Source organism: Oncorhynchus keta, chromosome 13, assembly GCF_023373465.1.
Source record: "Oncorhynchus keta strain PuntledgeMale-10-30-2019 chromosome 13, Oket_V2, whole genome shotgun sequence".
NCBI classification, from domain to species: domain Eukaryota; kingdom Metazoa; phylum Chordata; class Actinopteri; order Salmoniformes; family Salmonidae; genus Oncorhynchus; species Oncorhynchus keta.
The window spans coordinates 23,060,013-23,077,512 of record NC_068433.1 but is presented as its reverse complement, the minus strand read 5'-3'; the positions used below and the strand labels follow the sequence as shown (position 1 = coordinate 23,077,512).

At 47.0% G+C, this 17,500-nt stretch overlaps 1 protein-coding gene across 1 annotated transcript in view; it reads right to left on the bottom strand.

The window, feature by feature from the left end:
- dnah2 (dynein, axonemal, heavy chain 2) overlaps positions 1-17,500 on the bottom strand; it is a 244,930-nt gene that overhangs the window by 108,734 nt on the left and 118,696 nt on the right. Inside the window, 11 exon segments of the mRNA XM_052459726.1 lie at positions 5,714-5,841; positions 6,718-6,898; positions 7,217-7,406; positions 8,064-8,167; positions 8,891-9,079; positions 9,348-9,458; positions 9,642-9,767; positions 10,071-10,172; positions 10,761-10,978; positions 12,389-12,527; positions 13,447-13,627. Of these exon segments, the coding sequence (XP_052315686.1) occupies positions 5,714-5,841; positions 6,718-6,898; positions 7,217-7,406; positions 8,064-8,167; positions 8,891-9,079; positions 9,348-9,458; positions 9,642-9,767; positions 10,071-10,172; positions 10,761-10,978; positions 12,389-12,527; positions 13,447-13,627 (1,669 nt within the window).

The following is a 17,500-nucleotide window of genomic DNA, read 5'->3' as shown; positions in this document are numbered from 1 at the left end:
GAATGTTTACAATGCCATGGCTGAATGCCTCTTGGTTCAAGTCTAATTTCCCACAATGATTTTATTCAGAACAGGACATCCATTCCATTTAGCTAAGATTTAAGCAAATGTGACCCTTTTCAGGAAGCTCGGCATTTGTCGCACATCACTATTTCACAGGAGAGGCATTTGAATATTATACATGTTTTTAATGCGGGTTTTTTGGCAGAAATGCCTTCTGGAACATGTGAACTTTCATGTGCCTTAATAACAAGTGTGTATGCCATTGGTAAACACCAATAAAATTGTTCAATTACGAGCCTAGTTGGTTTAGCCACGGAAAAACACAGGAACCTTCCCGCTAGCCATGATTGGCTGAGATAATGGATGGGCTGGACATGCCGAGAGATGAGTTTTGATTGGTCTGCCATGTAGCGTGCTTCTGTCTATAACATGAGCTGCTCAGTATGTGTAGATCATCCTTTCTACTGCAGCTTTTTTTGAAAGGTATCATGAAGAACTTCAAAAGGTGTTGCTACTGCTCTCAACATTGTTGCCCTGAATTTAACAGGCGCTATCGACACAGATCAGCGGGAAAACGCTGTGATGGACTACTTTCTGGAGGACGATCGTGGCATGCTGACTCGCTCGGACTCTGAAAATGAATCAGTCGATGAGGAAATCCCTGATTTAGGTAGAAACATTTGAATTGAACCAGACATTGTAGAGTCTTCTGATGACAGTGATGGGGAAGAAACGGCGATCAACAGTGTTGTTGTCACAGAAGAAGTTGACAGAGTTTTAAAATCAGTGGAATGCCTGGTGGAAGCAAAGAGATTATGCAAATGCTGAGGGGGGTCAAAAACAGAACATAGAAGGCTGTTGCATAAAACATCTTCAAACTAAGGGCAACCATGGCATCCATGACAGAGTTAGAATCATTTATCATGTATACCAGTCTAGCTACACTTTCTTATGTTGTTAGAAAATCGTTTTCATTGCAAGTTAAAGTGTACTGTTAGCTAGCTAGCTAATGTTAAGTGAATGATCTGTGTAGTAATATTATTTGTATCCCAGAAAGCCATTTTAAATGCTAGTTATAGCCTAATGTTAGCTAGCTAGCTAACATTGAACCTATTTGGTTAGCTTTAGCTACCTGCAGTCGGTGGCTGTATTTAGTTTTCATGCAAGTGAAGGCTGAGAATCCACTCTCACATAGGTACGTGGTTGCAAAAGGCATCAGTGTCTTAACAGGTCGATTTGCCAAGGCAGGATACTCTGAGCGCAGCCCAATCCATAAATCTGGCAGTGGCTTCTGATTAAATAACATTTTCACAGAACCGCTTGTTGCAATTTCAATGAGACTCTCTTGTTCAGATATCGGCAAGTGGACTGGAGGCAGGGCATGAATGGGATAACGAATCCAGTTGTTTGTGCCATCTGTTTCAGGAAAGTACCTGCGTAATTGTGCCTCCCGAGTAGTGCGGTGGTCTCAGACACTGCATCACTAGTGATCCTGGTTTGAGTCCAGGGTGTCGCAGCTGGCCGCGACCGGGAGACCCATGGGGTGGCGCCAAATGGGCCCAGCGTCGTCCGGGTTAGGGAGGGTTTGCCAGCAGGGATGTCCTTGTGCCATCGCGAACTAGCAACTCCTGTGGCGGGCCGGGCACAGTGTACGCTGACACGGTCACCAAGTGTACAGTGTTTCCTCTGACACATTGGTGCGGCTGGCTTCCGGGTTAAGTGGGCATTGTGTCAAGAAGCAGTGTGGCTTGGTTGGGTTGTGTTTCGGAGGACGCACGGCTCTCGACCTTCGACTCTCCCGAGTCCGTATGGGAGTTGCAGTGATGAGACATGACTGTAACTTCCAATTGGAAAACATGAAATTGGGGAGAAAAAGGGGTTACAAAAACAACAAAAACCCAAATAAGAAACTAAATGTCTGCACAAGAGTGTCATTGAATTGTGAGATAGTACTTTTGCACAAAAAACACACTGTGGCTGAGGAAAGGCACTACCCCCAATATAAGTGCATCAGATTCACAACTGTCAGTGTCCATGCTAGCTGGTCTATCAACAAATGTAGAATGACTGATGCTAGCATTGGATGTGCTCGTGGAAGCAGAACAACTTGTCGTCGACAGGTGCAGGTGTAGTACTGTTGGTAGTAGCAGTACTACCAGTAGAGTTGGTATGTGTCTCTATGGACGCAGGCCTTACTTTTTAAAAAATGTATCCATTTTGGAGCAAACAGAATGAGCAGCAGCTACGTTTAGCTACATAGTGGAATTCCCACGAGAGAGTAACGGTTAATGTGATTGGATGTTAATTATTTGACTAGGCTACCTGTATTTGACATTGTGTTGTTATTTCCCTGAACACTAGATGTGTTGCGCCTCTCGTGGGAATGAGACCAAGGTGCAGCATGGTAGGCATTCATGATTTTTGATAAACTGAACACCGCAACAAAATAACAAAGTAGAAAAAACGAAAGCGCACAGTTCTGTCAGGCAACAAAACAGATAAACAGGAAATAACTCCCCACAAAACCCAAAATCACAACTTATATATGATCCCCAATCAGAGACAACGATAGACAGCTGCCTCTGATTGGGAAGCACACTAGGCAAAAACAACAAAGAAATAGAAAACATAGATTCTCCCACCCGAGTCACAACCTGACCTAACCAAACATAGAGAATCAATGAGGATCTCTAAGGTCAGGGCGTGACAAGATGGTTCCAAAAGAATTTGGGCAGTGAAACGAGGCTACTCAGGCGATAAAAAAAACTCACCCAAATGTTAAAAGAAAACTCACCCGTTGGAAAATATAAATAGACTGTTTGAAAATGTGAAGGAAAAAAAACACTTACCCAATTTTGGGAATACCTGGTCTAGAATGTCATTGTATGCTGTAGCGTTAAGATTTCCCTTCACTGGAACTAATGGGCCTTGCCCAAACCAGTTGGCACTTTGCATTGGGGCAGGTTACGTTCTCCTGGTATCCACCAAACCAAGATTCGTCCATCGGACTTCCAGATAGTGAAGCGCGATTCATCACTCCACAGAATGCCTTTCCAATACTCCAGAGTCCAATAGTGGTGAGCTTTACACCACTCCAGCTGACATTTGGCATTGTGCATGGTGATCTTAGGCTTCATTGCGGCTGCTCAGCCATGGAAACGCATTTCATGAAGCTCCTGACGAACTGTTCTTGTGCTGACATTGCTTCCAGAGGCAGTTTGGAACTTGGTAGTGAGTGTTGCACCCGAGAACAGACCATTTTTACGCGCAAAGCGCTTCAGTACTCAGCGGCTTGTGTGGCCTACCACTTCGTGGCTAAGCTGTTGTTGCTCCTAGACGTTTCCACTTCACAATAACAGCACTTACAATTGACCAGGGCAGCCCTAGCAGGGCAAATATTTGACAAACTGACTGTTGGAAAGGTGGCATCCTATGACGTTGCCACGTTGAACGTCACTGAGCTCTTCAGTTTCAGTAGGGCCACTCTACTGCTAATGTTTGTCTATGGAGATTGCATGGCGGTGTGCTCAATTTTATACACCTGCCAGCAACGGGTGTGGCTGAAATAGCCAAATACACTAATTTGAACAGGTGTCCACATACTTTTGTATATACTGTATAGTGTACAATTTTCTCGCTCTGTCTCTACTTTTATCCGATGTAAAAAACACAATTTCAAAATTTGCTACATAGAACCCGAATCCAGGCGGTGGGTCTTGAATGATCCCAATTCTTCAAGTAGCAGCTTGTGACAATATATATATTTTTTAACCTTTATTTTACTAGGCAAGCCAGTTAAAAACAAATTCTTATTTACAATGACGGCCTACCCCGGCCAACGCTGGGCCAAATGTGAGCCGCCCTTTGACACTCCCAATCACGGCCGGATGTGATACAGCCTGGATGGCTACATTAGTTCATGTAGAAGAACATGGATCAGTAGCCTCGGCTAGATCTAAAAGCTGTATGATATTTGACATGACCTCTGACGTGGCTGATCTGTTGTTATACAGTTTATTTTCTGATTTCTTCCCGAAAATCTAAAGATGTTATACCTACAACATAGTGCAACGTTATTATTTGTATGTAAACATCTTTATTTAGGGAACAATTTTAAAAAATGGCATTCATCGAGTTAATCGCACAGAAAACCATGCAATTAACTCAATGAATTGTTGTAATCGTTTTGACAACCCTAGTAGGTGTTCAAAAAATGTATTTTCCCGTGGCACAGCGCCACAGCTAAAAGAATGCAGCAGAAACACTGGTGCGCTCGCTCCTAATTCATATCTGTGTGTCATCGTCACGTAAAGTAAAATCCATATCCTGTAACATCAGATTTGTGAGACGCAGCGTAGCGGAGACAGTAAATGCAATATCCACCAGATTGATTTGATGATATGCATCTATATCTATCCTTCAGTGCCATGGGAACTCAATCTCATCTGATGATTGCTTCGCTCTCAACATAAAAGAAACGTCTATATTTCATTAACGCGCCAGTGATAATTCTACAACATATTCTTTAGAAACCACCACGCATTGCGAGCGAACAGTGTTGAATATATACCTACCACCAGTGCAATTCATTAAACTGACAAACTTATATGGAATATGAATATCTTGTTCATTTAGTTAACAGACACAGTGGGCAAGTAGGTTTTTCAGACACAGTGAAATAGTAGATATTACAGTACTATCTTGTAGTATCATAGTTAGGGCCAGGAGTTTTTCCAGGGCTTCCTGTGAGCTAAGCAAGACAAACTCTAGGTCCTATGGTCAGGAAATACTCTTCAGGCATTAAGAAGCAACACTTAAGGTTCAGAATTTTTTGTTCAAGAAAAAACCCTGTCCCTTGTCATTTACGTAGTGTTATTACCTTGAAAATAAAGGTCTCTGTCCCTCCTCCCTCCTTTCCTCCCTCCTTCCCTCCATTCCTCCCTCCATTCCTCCCTTCCTCCCTCCCTCCCTCCCTCCATTCCTCCCTCCACTCCTCCCTCCATTCCTCCCTCCCTCTTTTCCTCCCTCCCTCCCCATTCTTCCATTCCTCCCTCCCTCCATTCCTCCCTCCCTCCATTCCTCCCTCCCTCCATTCCTTCCTCCCTCCATTCCTTCCTACATCCCTCCCCCTCCCTCCCCCCCCCTCCCTCCACCCCCCTCCATTCCTCCCTCCCTCCATTCCTCCCTCCCTCCCTCCCCCCCTCCATTCCTCCCTCCATTCCTCCCTCCCTCCATTCCTCCCTCCCTCCATTCCTCCTCCCTCCCTCCAATCCTCCCTCCTTCCTCCCTCCCTCCATTCCTCCCTCCATTCCTCCTTCCTCCTCCCTCCCTCCATTCCTCCCTCTCTCCAATCCCCTCCCTCCTTTCCTCCCTCCATCCATTCCTCCCTCCCTCCATTCCTCCCTCCAATCCTCCCTCCATTCCTCCTTCCTCCCTCCCTCCATTCCTCCCTCCCTCCATTCCTCCCTCCTTTCCTCCCTCCATCCATTCCTCCCTCCCTCCATTCCTCCCTCCCTCCATTCCTCCCTCCATTCCTCCCTCCTTTCCTCCCTCCCTCCATTCCTCCTTCGTCCATTCCTCCCTCCCTCCCTCCCTCCTTTCCTCCCTCCATCCATTCCTCCCTCCCTCCATTCCTCCTTCCCTCCATTCCTCCCTCCCTCCACTCCTCCATTCCTCCCTCCCTCCATTCCTCCCTCTGTACTTGTATTACCTTGCAGTTGTTGAATCCCTCTCCGAACAGGGTGATCTCAGCGATGAGGGTGGAGTCTGGTACCACCATGGAGATAGGCCTGAACATGGACTTCAAGTTGTCAGGCAGCTCTGTACGACCGGCATAGCCTGGAGATGGAGAGAACTCTTATTAACACATGATCTCTCTCTCGCTCTATCCCCCTCTCTCTGTCTCCCCTCTCTGTCTCCCCCTCTCTCTGTCTCCCTCTCTCTGTCTCCCCTCTCTCTGTCTCCCCTCTCTGTCTCCCCTCTCTCTGTCTCCCCTCTCTGTCTCCCTCTCTGTCTCCCCTCTCTCTGTCTCCCCCTCTCTCTGTCTGTCTCCCCTCTCTGTCTCCCCTCTCTGTCTCCCCTCTCTGTCTCCCCTCTCTCTGTCTCCCCTCTCTCTGTCTCCCCTCTCTGTCTCCCCTCTCTGTCTCCCCTCTCTCTGTCTCCCCTCTCTCTGTCTCCCCTCTCTGTCTCCCCTCTCTGTCTCCCCTCTCTGTCTCCCTCCCTCTCTCTGTCTCCCCTCTCCCCTCTCTCTGTCTCCCCTCTCTGTCTCCCCCTCTGTCTCTGTCTCCCCTCTCTCTGTCTCCCCTCTCTGTCTCCCCCTCTCTCTGTCTCCCCCCTCTCTCTGTCTCCCCTTTCACTCTTTCTTCCCCGCTCTTTCCCCTTCTCTCGAACACACACTAAATCCGTTTTAGAAATGTGACAGTGATTCTAACTTGAAGTAAGCTAGGCTTTAGTGAACTAACACTCACACTTGACTCTTTCCCCCATACGAGTTCTGATAGCTACTTTATTGAGGAAAAAATGTACTTACTATGACTGAGAAATGTGGTTGTCCCACCTAGCTATTTTAATATGAATGCACTAACTGTAAGTCCCTCTGGATAAGAGCGTCTTCTAAATGACTAAAATGTAAATCCTCAATCCTGAATGGATATCAATGAGACATTTCTGAATACTATAGTTTCATGTATGCACAGATATGTGAAATGACTGTACCAGGGTTCATGGTGATGAAGATGCCACAGGACCAGACCAGGCGGATCTCTCGTCCTTCGAAGATGAAGCTGGTGACTCCAGCAGACAGAGCAGACAGAATGGACAGGATCTGCTGAGCCACCACTGACAACACCTCAATGTTGATACGGTTAAACTCATCAAAACAGCCCCACGCACCCGTCTAGAGACACACACAAATGATTTTAGCCGGGCGTTATTTTCAACAGTGCTGTGTATAACTTTTGTGTTACCTGAAAGGTAGATTGTGTTGCCTGTACAACACTGACTTAAGTGCATAACCCATTCAAGACTTCCAATGGATATGCAAAACCTAAGATGAAGTACGCTGGCTGTTTTTCAGACACAGATTAAGCCTAGTTCTTCACTCAGAAGCACCTAAGACGGACAGGATTCTTAGTCTAGTCTTAGTCTTAGGACTAGGCTCTGGGAAACCATCCTAATAACATATGGGTGCATCTGTTTCTTCACGGTCCATTACCTGAGCCAGTCCAGAGTACATACGTCCCATGGACTTGAAGTCCATTCCATCGGAGCAGTTGACCACGATGACGTACATGCCCATAGCCTTGCCCAGGTCCTTGACCGTCTCAGTCTTCCCTGTCCCTGCTGGGCCTTTAGGAGAGCCCCCCCGGTGGAGGTGGAGGGCTGTGGTCAGGGTCATATAACACCTGGAAGATGAGAGAGGGAGAGAGATAGGGGCGGGGCGGGGTGGGGGGAAGCGCTGAGCATTGCAGCTTCTTCAAGGTGCTGGAATCAGAGACAACTGAAATATAGTGCACTTAAGCAATAAGGCCAGAGGAGGTGTGGTATATGGCCAATATACCACGGCTAAGGCCTGTTCTTATGCACGACGCAACCCACAAACCCCCGAGGTGACTTGTTGCGATTATGAACGGGTTACCAATGTAACTGGAGCAGTAAAAATACATGTTTGTCATACCCATGGTATACGGTCTGGTATACCACAGCTGTCAGCCAATCAGCATTAAGCACACAAACCACCCAGTTTCTAATATAATATAAACCCCAGGCGTTTCATATATTTGCTCTCTTCCAGAGCTCGCACACCTGATTCAACTTGTCAACTAATTTTTCGCAAATATTGTCTTACTTACTTTAATGAAAAACTCTGCACTGTTGGTTAAGGGCTTGTCAGTAAGCATTTCACAGTGAGGTCTACAGCTGCTGTATTCAGCGCATGTGACAAATCAAATTTGATTTAATTTGGGGAAATCAGGGGAGATAGTTCAAGGCTGCAGCAGAATTGTGAATCGTCCCCGAGGAGAGGATGAAAACCACTGATACAGGGAATAGCTAGTGTTTACCTGTCAGTGAGTGGGGTGATGACCAGTCGTCCAGAGTTACCCAGGTACTCATAGCTGTACTGGAAGTGTGTGTTGGTCTGCCTGATGATACAGTCATCCACTTCCTATGAACAGAGATAAAAAAACGTTTAGAATGAAACGTGATCTACCTCTTCACTTCCATCCCTCTTCCTGCTTTCTGTTCTACCTCCTCTCACCCCTCTACGTACCGTCCCCCAGTAGAGGAGCTGGCAGAGACAGTCGAAGGCCCCTTACTCCTCTCCTCCCCCTCTCCTCACCTCCTCCTTTCCTCCCCCTCTCCTCACCTCTTCCTGACTTCCCCTCTCCTCACCTCTTCCTGACCTCCCACTCTCCCACTCTCCTCACCTCCTCCTTTCCTCCCCCTCTCCTCCCCTCCTCCTTTCCTCTCCCTCTCCTCACCTCTTCCTGACCTCCCACTCTCCTGACCTCCCCTCCCTCCTTCCTCCTCCCCCCTCCCTCACCTCCTCCTCCCCCTTTCCTCTCCCTCTCCTCACCTCTTCCTGACCTCCCCCTCTCCTCACCTCCTCCTGACCTCCCCTCTCCTCACCTCTTCCTGACCACCCCCTCTCCTCACCTCTTCCTGACCTCCCCCTCTCCTCACCTCCTCCTTTCCTCCCCCTCTCCTCACCTCCTCCTTTCCTCCCCCTCTCCTCACCTCCTCCTTTCCTCCCCCTCTCCTCACCTCCTCCTCCTCCTCCTCACCTCCTCCCCCTCCCCCTCCTCACCTCTTCCTGACCTCCCCCTCTCCTCACCTCTTCCTGACCTCCTCCTCTCCTCACCTCCTCCTTTCCTCCCCCTCTCCTCACCTTCTCCCAGTAGAGGCGGAGCTGGCAGAGCCAGTCAAAGGCATTGACGTCGTTGCAGCCCGTCTTAGCCAGCTTGTCGATGACGTCGCGGTCGTGCACCTCCACGGTGACCAGCGCAACGATCTTCAGCCGCAGGATCTTAGACAGGTTCCCCCGGATGGCGTCAGAGTAACGGTGCAGCATGGACACCTGGCGGGCAGGGACAAAGGGTCAAAGGTTAAAGAGTCCAACAGGCGCTAGTGTAATTGTGCATATGGTCCCTGGTTAATTCTCGGTGGAGGGACGGTTCCTCATCACTCATACTGTTGGAGGCTACATTGAGCAGTAGAGTTTCACCACTCATAATGTCTTATTGATAACAGAGTGCTGCAGTTTTCTCTCTCTCTCTCTCTCTCTCTCTCTCTCTCTCCTCTCTCTCCTCTCTCTCTCTCTCTCTCTCTCTCTCTCTCTCTCTCACCTGTTTCTTCTTCAAGGACTTGAGGGCAGACTTGTCGGCCCTCTCCTTGCCGGTGATCAGAGACTTGGTGACGTCAGCGGTCCACTGGATCTGACTGGCTGTGATCAGCATCTGGACGGGAGGGACACAGTAATGAAGTTCAAAGTTCAAAACTTTGGTGTCCATTTTAGGTGGACATTTGTTTTTGTGATGTCCATTATGTAGCATCAGAAGGCACAGAGACAGACAGCGAGAGTTCAATAATGACTGACATTCACAGTGAGGGATGGAGGAGAGAGAGAGAGAGAGAGAGACCTGTCCAGGCCAGTCTTTGACCCATTTGTCTCTCTTCCCAGTCATCTTCTTCAGGGCCAGGCGACAGTTCTTCAGAGAGTCCTTCAATGTCCAGCGCATGGTCCTCTCCACGTCACACAGCCAGGCCTGCACACACACACACACACACACACACACACACACACACACACACACACACACACACACACACACACACACACACACACACACACACACACACACACACACACACACACACACACACACACAGACAGACAGACAGACAGACAGACAGACATAAGAAAAACACATATTGACAGACACAACCAGTATAAGACAATAAAAATATCAAAATGCATGACTCTTCTGGTTATTAAGTCTGAGCGAATAGCCAGTATCAGTCAAAGAATGGACAGTAGGTGTGCAGGTAGCAGGTGAGAGTGTTGGAACCTCCACAGGGCCCTCCAGCAGCACAGGGTGACTGAACTCCACAAACTCTCCCTCCGCTGAGAACATCCCGCTGGCCTCAGACTTAGCACTGCTGATCCCAACCTGGACGACACACACACACACACACACACACACACACGCACGCACGCACGCACGCACGCACGCACACACACACACACACACACACACACACACACACACACACACACACACACACACACACACACACACACACACACACACACACACACACACACACACACACACACACACACACACACACACACACACACACAGTCATCATATCCACTGCTGCTACTTTGTTTATCATATATCCTGATGCCCAGTCACCTTACCCCTACACACATCTACCTCTATCGATCCAGTATCCCTGTAAATATGGTACTGGAACTGACCCTGTATATACTTTGCTTACTTACTTTATTGTCTTCTTGTTATTCCTTCTTTTTTACATCTTGTTTATTTTTGTTCTACCTTGTTATTTCTAGTATTACAGTGTTATTGATTGCTGCATTGTTGGGGTTAGAGCTAGCAAGAACGGCATTTCACTGTACTCATTAAAACGGAGAAACACAGACACACACAGTCAGACAAGGACACCTGGATAGTGTGTGTGTGTATGTGTGTGTGTGTGTACCTCTCCCTACGTGACCTTGTCTGTATGCCTACCTTTCCCATGCGAAGGCTCTTGATGTTGTCAAAGCACTTCTTGAGGTGCGGCTGCACGGCCTCTGGGTGGCGTGACTGGCCCAGGATCTCTAGCAGGTCGTCGTTGGACAGGAAGTAGAAGCGAGGGAAGATTTGGCGCTTTGTCTCCAGGTACATGTCCAGAGACTTCTGGATCTCCTCCAGCTTGTTGTTCATCTCAGACAGCTTCTCCGGCAGGCCTGGGGGAAGGAGAAAGAGATATATGAGGGAGTTGCCTTTCATTTGTTTCGGATTACACCATCGGTGTGTGTGCAGTTTTTGTTTTTTGTTCCAGCCCAGCCCTAGCACACCAAATGAGACTTTGAGTGTAGTCTGCACCAGGGGTGTGAAAGTGAACGGAAAGGCTCTGGAGCAACGAACCGCTCTTGCTGTCCTCTGCCTGGCCGGTTCCCCTCTTTCCACTGGGATTCTCTGCCTCTAACCCTATTACAGTGGCTGAGTCACTGGCTTACTGGTGCTCTTCCATACCGTCCCTAGGAGGGGTGCGTCACTTGAGTGGGTTGAGTCACTGACGTGATCTTCCTGTCTGGGTTGTCGCCCCCCTTGGGTTGTGCCGTGGCGGAGATCTTTGTGGGCTATACTCTGGCAATGTCTCAGGATGGTAAGTTGGTGGTTGAAGATATCCCTCTAGTGGTGTGGGGGCTGTGCTTTGGCAAAGTGGGTGGGGTTATATCCTGCCTGTTTGGCCCTGTGTGAAATACTCTCTCTCTCTCTCTCTCTCTCTCTCTGAGGACCTGAGCCCTAGGACCATGCCTCAGGACTACCTGACATGATGACTCCTTGCTGTCCACCTGGCCGTGCTGCTGCTCCAGTTTCAACTGTTCTGCCTGCGGCTATGGAACCCTGACCTGTTCACCGGACGTGCTACCTGTCCCAGACCTGCTGTTTTCGACTCTCTCTCTACCGCACCGGCTGTCTCTAACTCTGAATGATTGGCTATGAAAAGTCAACTGACATTTACTCCTGAGGTGCTGACCTGTTGTACCCTCTACAACCACTGTGATTATTATTATTTGACCCTGCTGGTCATCTATGCACGTTTGAACATCTTGGCCATGTTCTGTTATAATCTCCACCCGGCACAGCCAGAAGAGGACTGGCCACCCTTCAGAGCCTGGTTCCTCTCTAGGTTTCTTCCTAGGTTCTGGCCTTTCTAGGGAGTTTTTCCTAGCCACTGTGCTTCTACACCTGCATTGCTTGCTGTTTGGGGTTTTAGGCTGGGTTTCTGTACAGCACTTTGAGATATCAGCTGATGTAAGAAGGGCTATATAAATACATTTGATTGATTGACTATCAATGATCAAAATGTGAAGACCATGATTAGATGATCCTGTGCTTAATCTTACAATGGTGTGTTACAAAATATCCTCCCACATTTCCATGTGTGTGTGCGTGCATACCTGGGTGGTGTGCGTGTGCGTGTGTGCGTACCTGGGTGGTGTGCGTGTGCGTGTACCTGGGTGGTGTGTGTGTGTGTGTGTGTGTGTGTGTGTGTGTGTGTGTGTGTGTGTGTGTGTGTGTGTGTGTGTGTGTGTGTGTGTGTGTGTGTGTGTGTGTGTGTGTGTGTGTGTGCGTGCAAGCGTGCGTGCCTGGGTGGTGTGTTCCCCTCAGGGCGTTGTTGTCCTTGTTCAGTCGATCCATGATGGTCTTCCAGCTGCTGTTGATGTCATCAAACTCTGTGGACTCTCTTGGAAGCTGCTTACGGATGTCCTCGCCCAGGAAGATGTTCTAGAGAAGAGAGGGATGAAAGAGAGAGAGATAAGAAAGATTTTTTTTAAGCAGATAAGAGAAAGCTGAGGGAAGAGAGACAGAAAGAGAGAAAGAAAGAGCGAGACAAAACAGAGAGAAGAGAGGAAACAGACCAGACAAAACAATGTGTTTCATGTTGTACTCAATGTGTTTCATGTTCTACTCAACGTGTTTTACGTTGTACTCAATGTGTTTCATGTTGTACTCAATGTGTTTCATGTTGTACTCAATGTGTTTTACGTTGTACTCAATGTGTTTCATGTTGTACTCAATGTGTTTCATGTTGTACTCAATGTGTTTTACATTGTACTCAATGCGTTTTACGTTGTACTCAATGCGTTTTACGTTGTACTCAATATGTTTTACGTTGTACTCAATGTGTTTAATGTTGTACTCAATGTGTTTCATGTACTCAATGCGTTTTACATTGTACTCAATGCGTTTTACGTTGTACTCAATGTGTTTCATGTTGTACTCAATGTGTTTCACGTTGTACTCAATGTGTTTCATGTTGTACTCAGTGGGTTTCATGTTGTACTCAATGTGTTTTACATTGTACTCAATGCGTTTTATGTTGTACTCAATGTGTTTCATGTTGTACTCAATGTGTTTTACATTGTACTCAATGCGTTTTACATTGTACTCAATGTGTTTTACGTTGTACTCAATGTGTTTTATGTTGTACTCAGCATACAACTTGAATGAAAGCCTACACAGTTCCCCTGCTACGCTCCTGACCCCTGAGTACACTCAAGATCTGTCAGGGTGTAACAATAGAAGATAACGTGTGAGAGAGAGAGAGAGAGAGAGAGAGAGAGAGAGAGAGAGAGAGAGAGCATTGGGGTTCTATGCGTGCATGACAGTGTGTGTGTGTGTGTGTGTGTGTGTGGCAGTCTACCTCCAGGTACATCCACTGCCTCTGGACAGTGAGGACCACCTCTGTGACCTCCAGCACCAGAGAGAGGCAGCGTTCCCAGTGGTCCACTTCCTTCTCAAAGGCCCTGACGAACCTGGACGCCTTCATGGTGGAGAGGGTCACCTGGTTGTCCTCCAGGGTCTGGAACACTTCCTCTGTACCCCTGGAGGGTTTAGGAGACACCGGGTCAGATGGAACAAGGTCCACACGTATTATAATGACTGGACCCATTCAAATACATCTCGTTTGAAATAAGCAGAGTTTGACCGATGACTAAAACCCTTCTCAAAGATAAAAGAGCAGCATTTGACATTTTCAGAGAACAAAAAAAGAGATATATATTTTGCGTTTATTCAAACATACTATACGTGCATACATATCACGTTTATTCAAACACACATTACAAGATAGAATATGTTTCTGTCCTCCAGTCTGTTTCTGAGTCTCCAGTCTGAGTAGGGATATAACAGTGCTGTGTAGCTACTGTACTCTGAACAGCTATTATCACTGACTCTCTCACACACACACACACACACACACACACACACACACACACACACACACACACACACACACACACACACACACACACACACACACACACACACACACACACACACACACACACACACACACACACACACACACACGTTCTCTCTACACCTAAGAAAGAACACAGTGAGGGGCTGAGGGACGGTAGAGTGGGTGGTTGAGGTGCAGGTAGGTAAGGCAGGGAACAGCCCTCACAACAGCAGAACAGACCTTTCCTCCACCTCACTAGCTGAACCTCTCTAAAATATTATAACAAAAGAAAACAGAGTGGTGAGGAGCTGAGGGACTGAGGAGGGTATGATGGGGGAGGCTTGGGTTGAAGAGGGGGGCCGAGGTAACCAGAGCTCTCAGAAACAGAAATAAAGGGGACAAAGTAAGAAGCTGTGTTCTCCGCCCCCCACCCCCCCTAGCGTGCCTGGTAACCATGGCAGCAGCCTCGTGCGGCACTGCAGCCGTCGCCATGCCAACGGCCTTCTGCGGGGATCAGACGCGGTGGGTGACACCTGACGCATACACACACAGACACAAACAGGCACACACACACACGTACACACACCTGCAAACCCTCAAAAGCAGGAATACACACATAAAGGCACGGCTGACACACACACACACACACACACACACACACACACACACACACACACACACACACACACACACACACACACACACACACACACACAGAGATCATGACTTGCAGAGAGGCAACTATTCTTTCATTTCATCAGGCGTGGTGTATTCTGAGCACACTGTGTATTAGACACACACACACACAGTGGTACACAAGCGCGCCCATATCACTGTTGTCCACGTATTAATAACCAGTCCTCCAATGTCAATTTGAGTTCTCAAGGACTGTGGTGCAGAGAGAGAGTCCCGTCACCACAGGAACTACAGGTTCAACTACCTACAATACCAGACTGGGTGGTTTGGGGGTTGTCAGCATAGCCTACCTGTTGTTTCACCACATTAGGTGGGAGAGATAGGATAGGATTCAAATAGTGTTCTAAATGAGAGAGAGAGAGAGAGAGAGAGAGAGAAAAAAAAAAGAGAGAGAGAGAGAGAGAGAGAGAAAGAAAAAGAGAGAGAGAGAAAGAAAAAGAGAGAGAGAGAGAGAGAGAGAGAGAGAGAGAGAGAGAGAGATGGGTTATTGAGGGAAGGGCAATGTAAGGAGGCTAGATTATCCGCACGCTCCATCAGCTAGGGACACACACAGCTCAGAGCGCACACACACACGCATGGCGCATAGGGCATACACTGCTCAGAGCACACACACAATGCTTAAATGCACACACACACACAATCACTCAAAGCACAGGTACACACTGTTACTGACTAATCACACACTCTCCATAATGTACACTGAGATTAGGAACACCTAATTTGTCGCCCCCGCTCAAATCGACAGGGCACGGGCTCTACAAGGTGTCGAAAGCGTTTCACAGGGATATTGGCCGATGCTACCACTTACACATTCAAGACCCTATGTTCACTCTGCTCTGCTTGTAATGCCACACCCACACACACTAACTCATCATGTACAGTCATACAACTGTCAACTGATCCAAAGCAATACAAAGACAAGCAAACGCATGACACGCACAAAAACACGCACACTGAGCCGACACACACACATCACTATGTCTCCATCGACTGCTGATGCAATATACGCTGACCACAAACTCACTTACCAACAACACTCGCCACACTCTGCACATATGCTTCACTTGATCCATCCATCCGCCACACACAAACACAAACACACACACAAACACACACAGCAGCCACACACATAATACATGCTGAAGGATCTGGTGTTATCCAGCAGAGCTAGAGAAGGAATGAGGTCTGAGCTCAGGGCTAGTGCCCAGAGAGCTACCTGCCTGAATGGCTGAATGGAGCCCAGAGACAGACCTGTGGGGAGGTGTGTGTGTGTGTGTGTGTGTGTGTGTGTGTGTGTGTGTGTGTGTGTGTGTGTGTGTGTGTGTGTGTGTGTGTGTGTGTGTGTGTGTGTGTGTGTGTGTGTGTGTGTGTGTGTGTGTGCCTGATTACAGTACAGACAGGCGAATAGCCATTACTGCTGTTTACTGTATACTGTAGCTATTGTATACGTGTGTGTGCATTTTGCTTTGATGATATTTCACATGAAGGCTGTGGAATATCTGTTGGTGATGTGTGTGTGTGTGTGTGTGTGTGTGTGTGTGTGTGTGTGTGTGTGTGTGTGTGTGTGTGTGTGTGTGTGTGTGTGTGTGTGTGTGTGTGTGTGTGCAGGGCTCGACAAAAACCTAAATTGGCTGTGTTGTGTTGTCTGAATGGACATCTTAAAAAAATAATAATCCCACAACAATCCCAATGTCAAACAATTAGTCCGATCAGAATTGGATCAGAGAGGCCAAAATTGGAATAATATTCAAATCTATTTTTCATGAACATAAATTTTAAAAAGCCGACATGTCAAAGTGTATGTGATATACTGGTTACAGCCTCATGTCCAAACCTATGCTCACTTGAGGGAGGCGGCAGACAATGTAGCCAAACATGCTCGTCTCTTTTTATCGACTCATTCAGCCAAAACGGCAACTCTTTCAACTAATTTCTTTCATTTGAGTCAGTAAACCCGCAGACTTGTAAACGTGTGTCGTGTGCTTAAAAAACAACGTACATTGGTTTATTGCTAGGCAAACAAAAAGGATTATTTCTTTACTGCCGTGAAAGGTGATAAGCACAATATCGTTCCCGAACTGCATCCCCCGAAACAATTTGTTCTTGAGTTCAAGTTTGTTGAGCAGATCCTGTGTACGTTTTGGTTCTACAAATCAGTGTCCATTATAACATTCAATAATCAATTAATTTAATTCAATCTTGCACCATGTGATCAATTATCAGTTCTAAACATGTATTTTTCTTCTCTATGCTCATTATCTACTGTTGAAGTCGGAAGTTTACGTACACCTTAGTCAATTATATTTAAACTCAGTTTTTCACAATTCCTGACATTTAATCCGAATAAAAATTCCCTGTCTTAGGTCAGTTAAGATCACCACTATTTTCAAAATGTGAAATGTCAGAAAATCAGGAGAGAATAATTTATTTCAGCTTTTATTTCATTCATAACATTCCCAGTGGGTCAGAAGTTTACATAAACTCAATTAGTGTTTGGTAGCTTTGCCTTTAAATTGTTTAACTTGGGTCAAACGTTTTGGGTAGCCTTCCACAAGCTTCCCAAAATAAGTTGGGTGAATTTTGGCCCATTCTGCCTGACAGAGCTGGTGTAACTCAGTCAGGTTTGTAGGCCTCCTTGCTCGCACACGCTTTTTCAGTTCTACACACAAATGTTCTATAGGATTGAGGTCAGGGCTTTGTGACGGCCACTCCAATACCTTGACTCTGTTGTCCTTAAGCCATTTTGCTTGGAAGTATGCTTGAGGTTTAACTGATGTCTTGAGATGTTGCTTCAATAAATCCACATAATTTTCCATTT